The 19,160-nt window shown below is 60.6% G+C and overlaps 2 protein-coding genes and 1 long non-coding RNA gene across 4 annotated transcripts in view; 2 read left to right on the forward strand and 1 right to left on the reverse strand.

Annotated features, from left to right (window-relative positions):
- Nucleotides 1–1,879, forward strand: part of SIN3B (SIN3 transcription regulator family member B) — a 40,773-nt gene extending 38,894 nt beyond the window's left edge. For both annotated transcript variants that reach the window (XR_002802430.2, XM_023625378.2), the window contains exon 19: nucleotides 24–1,879. Coding sequence is in view for 1 of the 2 variants with exons in the window: in XM_023625378.2 (XP_023481146.1) it covers nucleotides 24–254 (231 nt within the window). In the remaining variant the exon portion in view is untranslated. The remainder of the gene's footprint in view (nucleotides 1–23) is intronic.
- A 3,848-nt stretch (nucleotides 1,880–5,727) lies between these two features.
- F2RL3 (F2R like thrombin or trypsin receptor 3) lies at nucleotides 5,728–7,810 on the forward strand. The gene is made up of 2 exons (XM_070246278.1): nucleotides 5,728–6,086; nucleotides 6,349–7,810. Exons 1-2 carry the CDS (start codon nucleotides 5,972–5,974, stop codon nucleotides 7,416–7,418), a joined length of 1,185 nt encoding a protein of 394 aa, XP_070102379.1. The 5' UTR covers nucleotides 5,728–5,971; the 3' UTR covers nucleotides 7,419–7,810.
- Nucleotides 7,811–11,153: 3,343 nt separating this feature from the next.
- LOC138919914 (uncharacterized) lies at nucleotides 11,154–14,453 on the reverse strand. The gene is made up of 3 exons (XR_011430478.1): nucleotides 13,685–14,453; nucleotides 12,510–12,589; nucleotides 11,154–12,158 (listed from the first exon to the last, which is right to left on the reverse strand). It is a non-coding gene; the product is annotated as an uncharacterized lncRNA (long non-coding RNA).
- Nucleotides 14,454–19,160: the final 4,707 nt, after the last annotated feature.

Raw genomic sequence — 19,160 nt, forward strand, 5'->3', positions numbered from 1 at the left:
CCCACCCCACCCCCACCCTGCAGGTACAGCCCCTGGTCCTGCTGCGCCACCACCAGCACTTTGAGGAGTGGCACGGCCGCTGGCTGGAGGACAACGTGACAGTGGAGGCGGCCAGCCTGGTGCAGGACTGGCTGATGGGCGAGGAGGACGAGGACATGGTGCCCTGCAAGACGCTCTGCGAGACAGCACACGTGCACGGCCTGCCTGTCACCCGCTACCGAGTGCAGTACAGCCGCCGGCCGGCCTCGCCCTGACGTCCCTCGCGCCCCATGACGCCCAGCCTGGCAGTGCCGCTTCCTGGCCTCGGCGTCCGTCAGCGCGTTTTCATGAACAACCTGAGGGGCAGGGCATTCCCAGCCCGCTGCTACGCGCTCGAGGCTGTGTTGGCTCGCGGCCCCATGCTGCCAATCCCCTCAGCTTTCCGGCTTCCTTTGGGCCCATCCTGTGCCAAACGTGAACCCCCTGCACTTGAACTCAGGGGCTCCGTTCCTGCCGGAAAGCGGGGGATCAATGCACTGGCCGAGCAACAAGCAGTTGCATTTACACACCTGCCAGGCCGCTGCCGACACATGTGCCAGATGCCCGGGCGGGTCACTGCTGGCCCTTCTGTGCACACGGCGTCTGGGAGAGTCTGATGACCCAGCAAGGACACGGTTGCAAGGGGGCAGTGTTCAGAACCCCACATCGAAGGAGCTGGCCCAGCGGACCCACTTGGAGAGCACTCTTTCCCGAGTGGTCCCGAGGGCTTCTAGAAACATGTCCCGAGCTGGGCCACCCCCGCATCTCGTGGTAGGGGCATTGTATGGCCCAGCCGGTATACAGGGTCGTTGGTCACTCTGAAAGAGGGAAGAGCCACCTCAGCCAGACTGGGGCACTCCACGTTGAGTGCCCACGTGGAGTGGCAGATGCCCAGCACGGCCGGCAGACCCCACTCGGGGAGAGACGCCAAACCCGAGTTGATCTGGCAGGCGGACTCTGGGCCAATGCTCCTGCTAAGCTCGAGTGTCCCACGCTGGGAGGGCCCTGGGCGCGGTCGTGTACCTAAGATGGACATTCTAGAAGTACGTACTGCACGCCACAAATATTTATTCCTTTACACTCTCTTAGCAGTTGTAACTTCTGCCACAGCTCAGTCCCGCAGCCTCCTGGGGGGAGAGAGCCCTCTTCGTGGAACTCCTCGGCCTGCCTGACGGCCCCGGAGAGTGGGTGTGAGGGGCTGAGGCAGCTGTCCTGCAGAGGCATCCAAGCTTTCTGTGCCAAGCTACCAAGGAATTTGGGCTGGCGGCCAGCTCCTTGAACTTCTCGCACTGTGAGAACCCCTGGCCAGGCCCCAGGCCCCACCGGACTGAGCGGGCTCCACGGACAGGCCCAGCGCCATCCCCACGCCGCCGCCTCTGCTTGGCCGTAGCCCTCATCTTCCGCAGCTGAGCTGTGCCAAACCCACAATTCCGGGAAGTGGAGGCGTGTTTCCAGGAGTTTCTAGGAGTGACCTGTGGAACTCGAGGTTTGAAAGCCTTGGACTCTGTGTGGGCGACTCCGAGGCAGGCGTGCCACTGGCCTCGCCCACGTTTTCTCAAGTGTAACCCGGGCACTTTGTGCGCATCCTCATTTTATAAGAAGGGAATTGCTCATTGGAATTCCCGAATCACATCCTGCCGGCAGCCAGTCACCCTTGGAGGCCCGTGCCCTTTGTGCCTTCTCGTGGGCCTGGGCGCACGGGCCAGCCCCCCAACTCCCCTGCATGCTTCTGGGGAGCATCTCTTCTGTTTTTGCAGAATTCCTGTTCTGGGGCTTGTACTTCCTTTGCAGCTGTTTTGAATGTAGTTTTCCTTTTCTATTTATTTGCACATTAAAGTTAAAAATTAAATATTGGCCAAAAGTTGTGAGGCTGGCTCAGTTATTTCAAGCAAGAGAATCTGGGGAGAGAATGGGAGACAGCCTCTCCCTGCCAGGTGGTTGGAGGCCCCGGAGGGAGTGTGCGCGTGCACACCCGGCAGCCTCTAGTCTCCAATCCCCTGTGGACCCCCAGGCCCCCTAGGCGTCAGCCCCCCTGAGTGTTTTCTAGAATATAATTCCAGGCTCAGTGTTTAGATTCAGTAGAAATGAGAGGTGTTTCCTTCGAGCGTTGTGTGTGCAAAACCGACTGACAGACTCTGAGCTTACTCTGCCCGCCCACTCACTTTTGCCAGCAGGTCTGGAGTGGGGTCTCGCCCTCCCCCAGTCCCACAGACCCATGGTCCCCGTGCTCTGGTCCCCGCCCGCCCTTCCTCTCACTCACCTTCTGCATCCTCTTCATCACTGTGTCCCCTGAACATCTCCAGGACCCCCTCCAACCCGGCCCCGCCCCTGCCTCCAGGTAAGAGGGAGCCCACAGCTCTGCTCAGGGTCCCTTAGCTGACTCTCTTGAGGCTTCTCCAGCGGAACTGCCGGCCCCACCCCTCACCCCACGCAGCGCCCACAGCCAGGCCTCGCCTCTCAGGTCCCTGAGCTGGGTCTGCACTGCCTTCTGCCCTGCCCCCTCCCAGGAGTTGTCCCCAATGTCCCTGAGTGGCCGTTGCTGCCTCCGAGCCGAGGGCGGGACCTCAGTCCTCCCGTCGCGGAGGAGGACCTAGCCCTGCGGACCCCCAGGCTGCAGCCTGGTGAGGAGGCCCTGAGTGGGGACCAGCCCGCTGGCTGGCCCACGGTAGTACCAGATCAGAGGTCCTGTTCCCAGCCACTGTGTCTGTGGCAACCGGTCACACAGCGGTGAGAGCAGCCCTCGCCAGTACAGCAGCTGTGTCCCCACGCCGCCCCTCCCCACCTCCTTCACATCTGTGGAGGTGCCTGCTGCAGGACCCTGTGGGCCACCCTCCCCTCCCCAGGGTGGTGGGGGGCAGCCCGGGATGCTTGGGGAGGTGGTAGGAGGGTTTGGGGGGGACCCAATGAACGTTTATTCTGCTGCGAGTGAGGCATTTGTCTTGCTGGCTGTTGGCGAGGTGTGACTTGCACTTCACGCCCGCTGTCCTGGCTGAGTGGGCTGGCTGCTCCAATGAGCAAGGTGACCTGCAGTCAGTCTCGGGAGGCCCGCGGTGGGGTGGGACATGGCCAGCAGGAGCCTGCAGGTACCCGGCTGCGGGCTGCAAGGATCGGGGTGTGGGTGAGGTCTTCTGAATGCACTGGGCCCCTCCATGAGGGCGGCCTTTGGAATCCCGACTCCACCCCTGCCCAGGGTTCTCCAGCACCTTCTCCAGAGCAGCCCCGTGTACACCAGCTCAGCCCCCAGCCCGGGGGACAGTCAAGCAAACAGACTCAGATTTGGGGTCCCAGGGAGGAAGCGCAGAGCACCAGGGTGGGGAGGGCCGGACCTCAAACCCTGGGCCTGACCTTGGCCCCCAGTAGTCAGGGTCACAGCAGCTCCTCTGCCAGTCTAGCTCCTTAATGTCCCCGCCCACAGGCTGGGGCCCAGCCGGGAATGAGGGGAGGCGGAGCATGCTCCTGGGCACCCATCTGGCTTCAAAGTATGACAAAATGACAACCCTTTCCACAAGGATGGCTACCGTGAGAAGCGCTGCCCTGGGAGGGATGCGAGCTCTCTGTCTCATCCGCAACCGCGCCCCCCCATCTTCACTGGGGACAGCGGGGCGGGGGAGGGGCTGGGGGAGGATGGCCTGGAGGGGCTTCCCGGGGTCCAAGCAGGGCTGGAGGGGGAAGAAACTCAGGACTAGCCACTGGCTCGAGTGTGTTTGCCATTTTTTTCACCATTCAGAAAAGTTATAAATTGTAGTAAAATACACACAACGTAAAATTTACCACCTTAACCATTTTGAGTGTCCAGATCAGTGAGTGGCATTAGTACATTCACATGGTTGTGCCACCGTCTCCACCACCCGTCTCCAGGACTCTTCGTCTTCCCAACTGAAACTCGGTCCCAGTGAACACTCCCTCCCCAAGGCTCCCCCGCGCCACCCCCCCCCCCCCCCCCGCCCCAGCGCCCTCCGTCCTGCGTTCTGTCTCTGTGAGCATGACTCGTCTAGGGACCGCGTGTAAGTGGGGTCGTACAGCATCTGTCCTTTTGTGTCTAGTTTATTTCACTCAGCACGTCCCCATGGTTCATCCATGTTGTAGCAGGTGTCAGAATTTCCTTCCTTTTTAAAGCTACTATTCTGCCTTTTTTTAAACATGAGTTTTTACGGAAAGTGACACATGGTACAGAAAATTCCAACAGTACAAAAAAGCACCAGAGAAGTCCCTCTCCCCAAAGACAGCTGCTTCCAGGAGGTGCTGCGCACGGCTTGTCACCCGACTGGGACAGCGGCCTGCCGAGTCGGAGCCCCTCCTGCCGGAACGGGGTCATTTCCGGGACAGGCCATTGACACGCACCCCTCTCTGTGCTGCTGGAGCGCACACAGGCTTTCCTGCGTGTGTCCCCGCCGTAGTTCCCAGACACGGAACACCTGAGTCAGACCACCCTCCGCAGCCTCTGGCCTCCCCTGCACGCCTTTCCTGCTCTGCCCGTGGAGGACGGGCAGGGGGTCCTCTTCCTGGCTTTCTTGTGGTATCATCGGTCACACATTGCTAAGAGACACAGGCATAGGGCTGAATCTGTCATTGGTGCCTGTGGAAACCGCTCCGAAATGGGGGAGAGGTTCCTGGCCGAGACCCCTGCCCCGTCCAGAGTTCCCCAGGCCTCAGCATCCCTGACTCTGGGGCTGGGACAGGGACCTTGGCACCTCGGCCTCCAGCTGCACTGACCCTGCCCAGGGCTGCTAGGTCACTTCCTGGCTGGTCCCTGCGTCCCCAACTGTGTGACTAGATTAGGGCTTGCCATGCCAGGACACAGCTGTGTGGGATCTGCTCTCCCATTGCCCCCTGAGGTCCTCCTGCTCCCAGACCCCCTGGCACTGTGGCCAAGGCCTGATGACACCAGGGCTCCCTCCCCAACCATGTAGAACCCCCAGTTTGGGGCTCCCTCAGGACGGGACCCTCAAGGCCTCCCAGGCCCAGAGGGGCATCGGGGGCGATCGTGTGCAGGAGAGAAGCACCATCCCCTCTGAGCCTCAGTTTCTCCATGTGCAGTTGGCCCCCATCTGAGTGTACGTGGTGTCCCGGCACCTGGGAGCAGGAACATGGAAGGGCTGGAGGAGGGGCAGTCCCCCGGGAGGGTGACTCATAGGGCCCCCTGGCCTGGGCTGGCCCCACCACCTCACTTATGGCCATGACCACCCCCTGGTCACACCCGGGGCCCCAGGTTGAGGGTGGGGCCAGGACAGGTGCAGAAGGGGCTTTGAGAGCTGCAGCTGGGCTCCCCTCACCCCTAGGGCAGCATGCAGTCAGCGTCGGGGGCTCTGGCTGAGGACTGAGACCCCTCAGATATCCTCAGCAGCCCCCTGACTCCAGAGGCACCTTCTTCTCTCAGCACCTCACTCTGCTCCTGCCAAGGGGCCCCCGCTGGCACACGGGTGAGGCAGCAAGAAGGCGGGGCAGCCCCACAGAGGACCCAGGGTGCTGGAGTCGGGGGCAGGGTGAGGGATTGCTCACCTATTCTGACCGCTGACCTGGGGAGGCAGGGTCCTGCCCGCCAGTGACAGGAGGTGGGGGGAGGCTTCGGGAAGGGCCAAGAGCCCCTGATGGAGGGGCGTGATCTGGAGGGCTGCAGATGTGACTGGCCAGCAGGAAGTGACCACTTGTTCCAGAGAGGCTTCCTGGACTGGACAGGGGCTGGCAGAGGGCGCGGCAGCCTGGGACCTCATACCCCGTCTGGCTGGCCCAACGCAAGGCACGTCTGCCAGACTGAGTGAGCCCTGCTGCCAGGCCTCCTTAGGCCACACCACAGGCCTCCCACGGGCTCGCTGGGGACAGGGGCTGGTTTATCTCCCCAGGCCCTGTCCACTCCTCCGCCTGCACTCAGGAAGCTGGGGGTGGGGGTCCAAGCAAGCAGGAAGCCCGAGGTCAGCCGGCGCAGCCCGGAGCAGCTGGCCACAGCCCTGGCGGGATGCATGCGATCCTGCTGCTGTGGCCCCTGGCGCTGGGGCTCAGCCTGGACGACGGCACCCAGACCCCCAACATGTACGACGAGGGTGGGAGCGTGGGGGACGGTGACAGTGACGGTGAGTGAGCTGGGGCCCTGCCCCGGCATGGGGGCACAGAGCTGCTGAGGGGGAGACGGGGAACAGAGAGGCCCTCTAAGCCAGCCCTGAGCCCACTCGGCTGTGTGTGTCCATGTCCAGCTCTGTTTCCCCAATTCGGGGGGCTCCTGAGAGCTGGGACCGGATTGCAGCCCCTTCGTGGCACATGATCCACCCAGAGGGACCGGCTCAGGCGGGGGGGCTCCTGGGCTCTAAGTGCTTTCCTCCTGCTTCTGTCCCCCAGGTGGCACGGCGGGGCCCTGGAGCAGTCCCCAGGCAGCCACTCCTGGCCCACTCCACCCTCGCAGCTTCCCCGGCCAGGCCCGCGCCAACGACAGCGACACTCTGGAGCTCCCGGACAGCTCTCGGGCGCTGCTGCTGGGTTGGGTGCCCACGAGGCTGGTGCCCGCGCTCTACGGGCTGGCCTTGGCGGTGGGGCTGCCTGCCAACGGGCTGGCGCTGTGGGTGCTGGCCACCCGGGTGCCTCGGCTGCCCTCCACCATGCTGCTCATGAACCTGGCGGCCGCCGACCTGCTGCTGGCCCTGGTGCTGCCGCCACGCATCGCCTACCACCTGTGGGGCCAGCGCTGGCCCTTCGGTGAGGCTGCCTGCCGCCTGGCCACGGCCGCACTCTACGGCCACATGTACAGTTCCGTGCTGCTGCTGGCTGCCGTCAGCCTGGACCGCTACCTGGCCGTGGTGCACCCGCTGCGGGCCCGCGCCCTGCGAGGCCAGCGCCTCGCCACCGGGCTCTGCAGTGCAGCCTGGCTGGTGGCGGCCGCCCTGGCGCTGCCCCTGGCACTGCAGCGGCAGACCTACCAGCTGTCGCACTCAGACCGCGTGCTCTGCCACGACGTGTTGCCCGTCGGTGCCCAGGCCTCCTACTGGCGGCCGGCCTTCACCTGCCTGGCGGTGCTTGGCTGCTTCCTGCCCCTGCTGGTCATGCTGCTGAGCTACGGGGCTGCCCTGCGTGCGCTGGCCGCCGCCGGCCGGCGCTACAACCACGCACTGCGGCTGACAGCGCTGGTGCTGGCCTCGGCCCTGGCCTTCTTTGCGCCCAGCAACGTGCTGCTGCTGCTGCACTACTCGGCCCCGCGCCCTGATGCCTGGGGGGACCTGTACGCGGCCTACATGCCCAGCCTGGCGCTCAGCACCCTCAACAGCTGTGTGGACCCCTTTGTCTACTACTACGTATCGGCCGAGTTCAGGGACAAGGTGCGGGAGGGGCTGCTCCGCCGGGCGCCAGGGGGCGCAGCGGCCTCCAAGGAAGGGGGCAGCGCGGGGATGGGCACGAGGTCCTCCTCGCTCGTGTGACGGGCCCTCAGAAGGGGGCAGTGGGGAGGGGTGTTTGGGTTGAATAGGGTCCCCTCCCAATTCACGTCCCCCAGGGACCTCCGAATGTGAGCTAATTTGAAAATAGGGTCTTTGCAGGTGTCATTAGTTAAGATGAGGTCACAATGGAGTAGGGTGGGCCCTAAACCCGACATGACTCGTGTTCTTATAAGAAGAGGACACAGAGACACACAGGTGAAGACAGAGATCGGGTGATGCACAAGCCAAGGAACCCCGTGGACCGCGCAGCCCCCAGGCACTGGAAGAGACGCCTGGGATGGATACCCGGAGACTCGAGGAGCCAGCCCTGCCCACCCCTCATCTCCGGCTTCTGGCCTCCTGAACTGTGAGACAATAAATTTCTGTTGTGTTCAGCCCGTTTGCGGTCCTTTGTTACAGCAGCCCCAGGAGATGAAGGCAAGGGTTAAATGCAGATTTCAGGCCCAGTCGCACCCCCCGACTCGCCCAAGCAGGAGCCCATGATGCTGCAGTTGACCGGCTCCCTCCTGTCCAACAGGGGATGAGGCGAGGCTGATGCTGCCCTGGACCCACCGCAGGCCCCTGCCCAGCGCTAGGCTCAGGACCCCACCTCCAAGTGCCTCATGTCGGTTCTATTTGGCCCAGATAGCCTGGGGCCGGGTTCGTGGTCCTCGTTCCCAGAAGTCCAGATTCCAGCTTTGGGCCAGGCCCCAGGGCTTGGGGCATTTCCTGAGGAAGCACAGTGGAGAGCCCCACTCTGCTTTCCAGAGCCTGGTGCAGCCCGTCACTGGGAGCCACAGGGCTTGGCCTCCCACTGTCCCCCTGGCCACAAGACATCACTTCCCTCCCCAAACCTGTGGTCTGATTCCTTTTCTGGCTTGAGTTAACTTTCCCGCGGTCCAGGAGGGTGGGGTAACAAGAGGATGGATGGTGTGCACCCAGGGCCAGGGAGTGCAGCCTTGCGACCCCCACACCCTGCTGCCTGCTCTGAACTGAGTCAGGGGGCACCACGTGGGGAAGGGCAGCCACAGCCCCCAGCACACACGCCCCTGTCGCTCCCCACCCCCCGACCCAGGTCAGCAGGTGGCAACTTGGTCAGGAGCCACTGAGGCATCAACTGTGGGAGTAAGCAGCCCCCTGGAGGCAGAGGGAGTGGGGGCCATTCCTGGGCTCCCCGTTGAGTTCAAGTCTCTGATCTGAGAGGAGTGAGCCAGTGAACGGGCAGCCCCGGGACACGCATGCGCGCGCGCACACACACATGTGCTTGTGACCCTGGAGAAGTGTGAATAAGATCAGTGAAGTGTATGGATGTCAACAGCCTGGTGTGATGATGTACCAGAGTTCTTCCAAGACGTCTTCCTGGGGAAGGCTGGGGGAAGCGGACCAGGACCGCCCTGCGGTGGTATAATTTCTTCCAAATGCTCAGGACACGGATCTTCAAACCCTCCTCCCCCCTCCGCTCTGAAAGGCTGGGCTGCAGATGAAGGAACGGAGGTGCGGGGGCCAGATGAGAGCTGGGGCTCCAGCCCTGGGCGCTGACCCCAGGCTCACCTGCCTGCCGTAAGAGGCCGAAGCCCCTTGTGAATCTTGGAAACGAGCTTTTATTACACCAGCGGCCTCTAGGGCGGCGAGCAGCAACAGGGCCCCAGCCCGGGGAGCTGTGCCCCGTAGGCTGGCGGGTCAGGGCTCGGGGAGTGGCTGGAGCTGCACACAGGCGACTCACAGGCTGGGCAGCCCCCTCAGGGACCCTGCTGTCCCCAGCGGAGGTCAGGGATGAGCGGCGCTGGCTGAAATAAATACCACTGTGGAGGGAGAAGACAGGCGAGTGAGCGCAGGAGATGGAAGGGAAACAAGCGTTCTCCGAGGCTTACAGAAAGGGGAGGGAGCCCGCACCTCCAATGGTCCTGGAGCGGGTCGCCCTCTGGGCTGCTGGCAGGAGGCCCGGCCTCCAGGTGGGGCTCTGGGAGATAGGGGTGGGGATAGGGGGAGGCCCGCAGGTCCGCAAGGCCAGAGAGGCAGGAAGCTGAAGACGCCTGTGTCTGGAGCCAAGGGCTTCCCCACAGGGCCTGGCACCACCAGGACCAAGCACTCAGGGATGCCAGGGGTGACCCAGGGGTGCAGGGACTGTCAGTCTTGGGACAATCTGAGGTCTAGGTCCTGGGGCTCAGCGGACCACGTGTCCCAAAGGGAGGCCAGGGCTTTGTATTTTGGAGGAAGGCGGCCTGTATATTTTTGAAATTGTTGACAAGGAAATGGATGCGACATCCTTATTTGGCCAGATGTTGTGTCCACTCAGAAAGAGGCCTTCCCAGAAGTGTCCCTTTTCCTGGGAGCAGCCTGTCAGGCTGTGGGAGCTGCTCTGGCCCAAGGGGGTACACCCAGCCTCAGGGCTGGGGGAAGGACACCTGGAGTTCCAGGTGCAGCTGGGGAGGTGGGAGGAGGAGGTGAGGGGCCTCCAGCCACCTGCAAGCTGGCTGTCGCCCCAGGTCCCTGCCATTCTGTCTATCAGATTCATTTGGAGGCAGGGGTCACCTGGGGCATAGTCCACCAGTCCAGCAAGCAGTCTAGGAAGCTCTCCCATCAGTGGCCCCCTTCTGGTGGGCAGACAGGCACAAGATGCAGCCAGATCTGTCCTCCTGCTCGGAGTGTTAGGAAGAGAAGCCACTCTGACTGATGGGGAGAGAAGAAAGACGTGTGTGGGCTGCTGGGCCCGTGTGCCCTTCCCTGAACCACCTCCACGGGGCTCAGCCTGGCTGGAGGTGATAGCAGGTGTCATCAGGGTGGCGGTGGGGGGACACAACCCAGCCTGGCCCCTCAGGACCCTGCCTACCCCCACTGGGCCACGGAGATGGGATGGGGCATTCACTTCTGGTAAGAATGGAGCAGTTTGTGTGGGACCCCCGACCAAATGGGAAACCTATCTGTGGACCTCAATCCAGCTATAAAAAAGAAAGAACTGTGGAAATTAATAAAAGAACCTTAACTAAACCCGAGCTGGGAAAGCCTGCAGGGGGCGTTCTCACCCCCATCACATGGTCAATTACATCAAAGAAGAGAGGGACTTACCCTCCGACAGGAAGTACAACTACTTGACTACTGAAGAAAGACTTCTCTCCCCACCTGGCAACAGCCCAGCCAATGAGAAATGCCACAGCCCAGCCAGTGAGAAACGCCACAGCCCAGCCAATGAGAAATGCCACAGCCCAGCCAATGAGAAACCCCACAGCCCAGCCAATGAGAAACGCCACAGCCCAGCCAATGAGAAATGCCACAGCCCAGCCAGTGAGAAACCCCACAGCCCAGCCAGTGAGAAACGCCACAGCCCAGCCAATGAGAAATGCCACAGCCCAGCCAATGAGAAACGCCACAGCCCAGCCAATGAGAAACGCCACAGCCCAGCCAATGAGAAATGCCACAGCCCAGCCAATGAGAAACGCCACAGCCCAGCCAATGAGAAACGCCACAGCCCAGCCAATGAGAAACGCCACAGCCCAGCCAGTGAGAAACCCCACAGCCCAGCCAGTGAAAAACCCCACAGCCCAGCCAATGAGAAACGCCACAGCCCAGCCAATGAGAAATGCCACAGCCCAGCCAATGAGAAGCCAGTTGCCACCCTGAACTGTCACTTTCCCCCAATGGACTTTCCTTTAAAGCAGCCCTTCCCGGCTCCCCCTTTTTTCCCTATAAAAGCAGTTCCCCTCATTTCCTGGATTTGACTATGGTCTTCCAGAGTATGCACATTCCAAATTGCAATTTTTTTGGCTATTCATGAATAAACTCATTTTGAGATAAAATAGGCAAGTTTGCTTTTTAACTTGACAGAACTATTGACACAGGCAGCCACACGCATGAATCGAAAGGGAACTCAGTTGAGTGAAAAAAGCCAATCTGAAGAGTTCACATACTCTACGATTCTATTTACTTAGCATTCCTGAAATGACAAAATTATAGAGAGGGAGAGCAGACGAGCAGTGGCCCAGGGCAGGGAGGAGGGTGTGGCTATAAACCCGCACATGGAGGGATCCTTGAGTGTCCGGCTCTCTGTATCTTGACTGTGATTGTGTTACACAGGTTTACAGGAGGGGAAAAACGGCAGACCCAGTTGCAAATGAGTGCATGTGAAAAGGAAGAACTGAGGCAGATTGTAGCAAAGCCAATTTCCTCGTGTGACAGTGTATTCCAGGTCTGCAAGATGTTACCACTGAGGGGACTGCGTGAAGAGCACTTAAGATCTCTCTGTGTTATTTCTTACAACTGCATGTGAACCCACTGTTATCTCAAGTTTACAAGTTTAACAAAAATCTACCCCTCCAACACTAAAACAAAAAGCAGATCTCTCGGAAGGCACTGGAGACAGCTGGCAGATGCCAGAGAGCTGGGCAACACCTGTTTAAAGCTGTTCAGGTGACAACTATAGCACAAGAGATGGGTGAGGACCACAGATGGGCATGCATCACTTCAAAGTTGCTACGTTTTTGGTGAAGGGGTACAATATTCACGCCAAGTAGAACATGAAAAGTTTAAGAATGTGTCTCATCATTCTCAGGGGTACTATTAAAAAAATTACGCTAGGGGCCGGCCGGGTGGCACAGTGGTTAAGTGCACACGTTCTGCTTCAGCACCTGGGGTTCGCCGGTTCAGATCCCGGGTGTGGCCATGGCACCGCTTGGCAAGCCATGCTGTGGTAGGCGTCCCACGTATAAAGTAGAGGAAGATGGGCATGGATGTTAGCTCAGGGCCACTCTTCCTCAGCAAAGAGAGGAGAATTGGCAGCAGATGTTAGCTCAGGGTTAATCTTCCTCAAAAAAACCCCCCAAAGAACAAAAAACATCAAAAAAAATTAGGCTAAAATGATGAGAGCTGAATCAAAATGGAATTCTAAAAACTACTGAATTAATCCAAAAGAGGGCATGGAAGGAGGAACAGAGGGGACATAATGAAACAAATATTGAAACAGTAGCCCTAAACCCATCACCTCCCCTCTCCTCCCCATCACTTCCCCCTTCCTCTCCATCACCTCCTCCCATTATATGAATTATATTAACAAATTATATTAATATATTAGCATATTATATTAATATAATTAATAATTACATTAAATGTCCATGGACGGAACCCAGCGCATGGTTCAGGATGACGCACTCATGAACTTCTGGGAGTTTCCTTTGGGTCTGCTGAGTGGGGATGAAACCAGCCTTTGTTACCAACATGGGGTGGAGAGACCGTCCCCAAGGAAGGCAGGGCTCAGACAACAAAGCCTGAGGCTTGATGCTGTAGCCAGCCCCTAGGACCCGGCACATTCGTGAGCTGATAAATCAACCTGTTGCTTAAACCTGTCGAGTTGAGTTTGCTGTAAATTACACCCAACAGATTCGCCTCCTCCAGGAAGTCTGCCAGGCAGCCCCCTTCCAGCCTCACTCACAGGGCTCTCCAGTCTCCTGACCACTTCCTCCTCCCTTCCCAGGGGAAGGACAAAGACTCTCCCTGACCAAACTCCACTCAGGCTCCTCTGAGCTCTTCTTCATCTCGGTCTCAAGTTTTGGGCTTCAGCATCCATCTGGGCGCTGTCCATTTGTAGCAAGAATCCTGCTAAGTCAGAACTGCCCATCCTCCATACCTGACCACCCTGGATATCTAATGGGGTTCCTCCTCTCCCACCAACCCCCGGGGGGAATCTGATCACCCTGACTTACCTTCAGCAAGAACCCTGTGAGGTTGGTTGAGCTGGAATCTCCCTTCACCCCTGGCGCTTCCTCTTAGTACTCTTCCATCCACTGCCCGCCCCACCCCTGCTCCTTTGCTATAAAGCTCCAGTTTTTCTTGTAGTATTCGGAAGGGGTTCCAATCTCTCTACACTGCAAGACCCCGGTGCAGTGGTCCCTCCACCTATCTCAATAGCCTCCCTGGAATAAAGACTTCCTTGCCGTCTTTAACAAGCATCATAAATAACTTTTTCTTCAACAGGGGTCCAGAGCCCAGTGGGCCTCAGGGCTGGGTCTCTCCTGGACTCGAGTCCTCAGGAGGGCACAGCCTCACCACGCACACACAGGCATATGGGGCTGTTCTCTGATGTGTGTTGGGTGCAGGGGTGGGGGAGGCGGGAATAAAGAGGGGGAGAGCTCAGGGAGGAGTGGGGAGAGAATGGATCCCCCACCTCATCCCCTGAAAACCCCCTGAAACCCACAAGCTGACCCGTTAATTAGTCACTCCCACTCCCTGTGGGGGTTCGGGGCAAGTGGAGGGAGGTTGGGGGTGGGCCCGGCTCTCACCTGTCTTCTGCCTCCCCCTCCAAGTCACTGCTGGCCACAAGGTGCCCATCATCCAGGGAGGCTGGATCATAGTCGTACGCGCATGATGCAGAGGCTGTCGCTGGCTGCTCTGGAAGGAAGGGGGACTGGTTGGGAGGGTGCTAGAAGGGGAAGAGATGGATGACAGCCCAGAGGGGCTGAGGAGAGGAGATACATGGCCTAGAGCAATAGACAGGACGTGAGAGGACACAGATGAGGGAGAAAGGGATAGAGAGATCAGAGATGGGAGCTACAGAGAGGCACAAAGTTGCGGTGGGGGTGGGGAGAGAGACAGCAAGACTAAGAAAGAGATGCAAAGAGAGACCCAGATACAAAGAAACAGAGATGGGCGAGGACAGAAAGCCAAAGGGACAGAGGGTGATGGTCTGGAGTCCAAAGAGAGATGGAGCCTGGGGAAGAGATGCAGGGAGCCACAGTAGAGGAGAAAGCTGGAGGTGGCTGGGGAGATGCTGAAGGAGCTGATCCCCAGCAGGTGGAGGAGAGACACAGACCTATGGGAGGGGCAGGAAGTGAGAGTCAGGGAGGGGCGCTGTGGGGAACAGAGAAAAAAAGTGGGAGGAGACAGATGTGGGGGAGATGCAGACCAGGGAGAACCAGGAGGTGGGGAAAGAGAGGGCCTTGCCACCAGACATGGAGGGCAGGAGCTGCTAAGCTGGGCAGCACAATGGCCAGAATCCGGGAAGGGAGAGCAAGGGAGAGGAGAGAGCAATGCTAGACAGCAGGGAGAAGGTGATGGAGAGGAGGGAGGAGATGATGGGGAGGGGGAGGTGATGGGGAGGAGGGGGAGGTGATGGGGAGCAGGGAGGAGGTGATGAGGAGCAGGGAGGAGGTGATGGGGAGGAGGGAGGAGGTGATGGGGAGGAGGGAGGAGGTGATGGGGAGGAGGGAGGAGGTGATGGGGAGGAGGGAGGAGGTGATGGGGAGGAGGGGGAGGTGATGGGGAGGAGGGGAGGTGATGGGGAGGAGGGGGAGGTGATGGGGAGGAGGGGAGGTGATGGGGAGGAGGGGGAGGTGATGGGGAGGAAGGAGGTGATGGAGAGAAGAGAGTGTGATGGAGAAGATCTGACGATGTAGTCCGGGGCCAAGTGGGGTCCCGAGAAGCCGGCCGGGAGGTGCTTCCTCACCAAGCACGCAGCGGCCAAGGGGTGCAGGCTCCAGTCGGCGGCAGGCGGCCTCCTGCAGGCGGCAGGCGCTGGCGTAGACGACGCCGTCGGAGCCGCACAGCTGGGCCCCGCGGGCGCCACAGCCGCGGGCGCCACAGCCGCGGGCGCCACAGCCGCGGGCGCCACAGCCGCGGGCGCCACAGCCGCGGGCGCCACAGCCGCGGGCGCCACAGCCGCGGGCGTAGCCGCAGCGCGTGATTGCCGCCCCCTCCTCTGGGATGGCTGCGGGACCCCGCTCGCCGGGGGACCAGCCTGGGGGACGAGGCAAAGTTGGCAGAGCTGGGGGACCCTGCTCCTCACCTGACCCGCGCCTCACACGGGGTTGGAGCGGGGAAGAAGCCCCTGGGGATCCCAAGCCACCCCTACAGGGTGGAGACAGTTACTGGGAGGCCTGACCCCTGACCTAGTGGAATTTCATGCAAGTATTTGCCTAAAAAAAAAAAAAAAAAAGACTTTTAAACTAAAAGCAATCTAAATCCATTTCAAAAAGTTTGAAAGATAAAGGAAAGGGTCCTGAGGGACCTCCGCAGCCCCGCCCATCGCCTCGGCCACTGGCGCTCCCGACGGTGCCCCTGTGTCTGGACACGCTCCGGCTCGTGGGGGAGGGGAAGCGAGGGCTCTCGGGCCGCAGGCTTCTACACCCGCCGCCCTCCCACCCCGCCGTCCCCGGCCCTCTCGCCGCCCGCCCCCGCCCTGTTCGGCTCAGCGGCCTCCTCACCGGCCACCCCTACTCTGCTCAGCGGGTCCTCTCTGCGCAGAAGGCGCGTCCTCGACCGTGCCGCGTCCTCCTGCCTTTACCCCGCGGTCCCCCGGCTGCCTGGCGACCCCTTCCCCGCTCTGATCTCAGCTCCGGGAGGACAGCCTCGCGGGCGCCCGCGGTGTAGAGTGCCGTGGCCCCGCGCACTCACGGGGCCCTGGGCCGGGCTGCGCTCCACCTCGTTGCACGCGGGCCCCGCGCACGGCTCTCTGGCGAGCGGGCTGCGCGCGCTGACGTTGTAGAAGCGCGTGGCCTCGAAGGCTGCGGGACGAGGGAGAAGGGTGACCAAGTGACGGGCTGACAGGGCGAGCCGGGCGCGGGCGGGCACGGGCCTACCACGCTCGTACACGGAGACGGGCAGCGCCGACGTCCTGCCCACCACGTGCTCGCGCAGCGCCCGGAACCGCGCGCACGTCAGGCACAGACCAGGGATCTGCAGGGGCGGCGAGAGCCTTCGGCCTGGCTGGGCCGCTGGGCCCGAGGAGGGAGCTGGGCCACGCGTGGGCCCGGAACTGGCTGATTTCAGAGTGCCCAGGGGGTGCGAAACACGGAAACCTGGTCCCATTTCAATTCTGTGGGTTTTTCCATGCCACCTGGTGATGTGGATTAAGACTGCCCCAGCTAGAGAAGCCCAAGGTGACCTGGCCTACATGCCAAACTATATGACCCAGTGGACTTTTTTTTATGGTATGAATTAGGACTGCCCCAGGGAGAGAAGCCCGGGGCATCCTCACCTGCATGCCGATCTATATGGCCAGATTCGTATCTAAAGTTATATGACCGCACAATAACCAGACCCCATCTGCACTGAAATCATTTAATGACTTTTTACATCATCTTTTCTTTTTTTCCAGTAAAAATAAGTCACGTACCCATGCCTTATAAAATTAGCCCTAACCCTCAACTCAGGGCAGCAGCAGGAGCTCTGACTGCCCGTGGGTCCTGTCCCCACGCACCAGCTCTGCCTGCCCATGGGTCCTGTCCCCATGCCAGCGGGGGCAGCAGCAGGAGCTCCGACTGCCCATGGGTCCTGTCCCCATGCCAGCGGGGGCAGCAGCAGGAGCTCTGCCTGCCCATGGGCCCTGTCCCCATGCCAGTGGGGGCAGCAGAAGCGGCGGCAGCAGAAGCTCTGACTGCCCATGGGTCCTGTCCCCATGCTATTCCACACTATTCTCTAAATAAAAGAGCACTACTGCCAGATCTTGAGAGTCTAAGAAATCTTTCTTTCGACTCCTCGGCTCACCGATCCCGCATCACCTGGGAACACGTCTCCTCTGCTCTTTCACCCCGCCCCCGGGTTCCCTCACTGTGTCATTAAGAATTAACATGTTGTGCAACCACTATCCATCCAGAACGCGTCCATCACTCCAAAAGGAGACGCGTCCCCGTGAGCAGGTTCCTCCTTGGTCCCCTCCCCAGCCCCTGGCCACCACTAACCCACCTTCCGTCTCTATGGGTGTGCCTCTTCTGGACGTTTCGTATAAATGGGATGGCGCACTATGTGGCCTTCTGTGTCAGCTTCTCTCACTCCGAGTGAGGTTTTCTTTTTTTTTTTTTTAAAGATTGGCACCTGAGCTAACAACTGCTGCCAATCTTTTTTTTTTCTCTCCTGCTTTATCTCCCCAAACCCGCCCTGTACATAGTTGTATATCTTAGTTGCAGGTCCTTCTAGTTGTGGGATGTGGGACGCCACCTCAGCATGGCCTGACGAGCGGTGCCATGTCTGCGCCCAGGATCCGAACCCTGGGCCGCCACAGCGGAGCGCACGAACTTAACCACTCGGCCACGGAGCCGGCCCCCAGAGTAAGGTTTTCAAGGTTCGTCCACGATGCAGCGTGTCAGGGCTTCAGTCCTTGTGACACCTGAGTAGTATTCCACCCCTCTCCCAACATTTTGCACCAAAGCCAGCAGGCAGGCGGGGGCACAGAGCCCTCGGCCGCACCCGCTCTGCCTGGATCTACCCCCAGTTTCTTTCTCACGGTATGAGACAGTGGCAGGAATGGCAGTAGCTCATCAAAGTAGAAGAGTACTTTGCGTCCGGCCACCTCGTACCTCTTCAGCTCGCCGTGCTTGTCACGGAGCAGCTGGCAAGAAAGCCAGAGGTCAGGGTCCACGTGGCCCCTCTGCTCTCAATGCCTGCTTCCTCCCAGATCTCGGCAAGGCCCACACTAGGCGGAGGGCCGGGAGGAAGCCAAGGTCATCCAGCAAGTCCCCATGGGCCGGGGAGAGGGTACGGCAGTCAGTGCTCTCCAGGCCGTGCTGGCCCCCCAGCACTGGGGAGAGGAACCCCAAGGCTGCTTACCTCTGCCCCAAGTGCCCACCTGCCTTCCCCTCCCTGCAGTCCCCCTGATCCAGCCTCAGCCCAGGACAGGCCTCCCTGTGGCCCCCAGGTGCCCGCTGAGCCCTGCCACCTGCTCTCACCTCACCTGCACCAGGCAGCCACCATCCACCAGCCTGGGACTTCCTTTCAGCTTTTGACACAAAAACCCACTGCCACCCAGGGCCTCTGTGCTGGCTGTTCTCTTTCCCATGATGCCCCACCCAGCCCCCCATCACCCCCACCCCTAGGACAGGCCCAGCTTTCCCGCTCAACCCTCTCCACACTGCAGACATACTCCAGCCCGGGCAGTACACCTCCTCCCTTAATGTCCCTCTCCTCAGCAACAAAAGGGGACATGGGACTCATCTCTCTTGAGGTTGTGAGGGTGGTGGCAGGTCTCTGGAGAACCTGGGCTGAGGACACCCTGTGGCACCCCACGTCATCCCCAAAGTGCATGCTCGTCTGCTAAAGCCCTCTGCCACATGAACAGCAGTGCGGGTGGCCTGGTAGGAGAATCACCTGTTGGGACAGTCCCCACCCTCCCCACCTGCCCCTGAGCAGGTGGCACTGACTTTACCCAGAAAGGCAAAAAAAACCCACCTCATTTTATGGAGGGCTGGGAATTTGGAACCTGGGCAGGGCCACCAGGCCAGAGACCCCCTGGGCCACCGCCCACCAGCGCCGCCTCACCTGCTCCAGGCTCTTGACGTCCGCCCGGAAGCCCGAGAGCAGGGGCACCTCCAGGACCGCCATGTTGCAGGACCTGCATGCGGACACCTCCTGACGACAGGGAGACAGGCCCTTGAACTCAGGCCTCAGGGGGCATTCACGGCCCCTCTGCCCCCACAGCCCCCACCGCTGGCGTCCTGGGGTCCTGCCCCGGGCCCAGCTGGCAGGCCCTCTGCACAAACTCCGTGGGCTGGCCCAGTTCACGGCTGAGACACCAAGCCCACAAGGAGAGGACCTTGCTGAGGGTTCTGGGCCTGAGCGGGCCTATCGGCTCTGGGCCGTGTTTTGTCCTGAGCCCCATGCTATGTCCCCAGCATGGGAAGCAGCTCGCTGGAGCCGCGGGAGCCCAGGCAACTAGGGAGACCCAGTCACTCCCCAATGGCAGTCCTCAGTTTCTCCTTCTGTGACATGCGGTGTGGGTAATTGGTCTCTGGGGCCTGCTACATGCCAGGCCCTCCCAGTGCCAGG

This window comes from Equus caballus, chromosome 21 (genome assembly GCF_041296265.1).
Source record: "Equus caballus isolate H_3958 breed thoroughbred chromosome 21, TB-T2T, whole genome shotgun sequence".
NCBI lineage: Eukaryota > Metazoa > Chordata > Mammalia > Perissodactyla > Equidae > Equus > Equus caballus.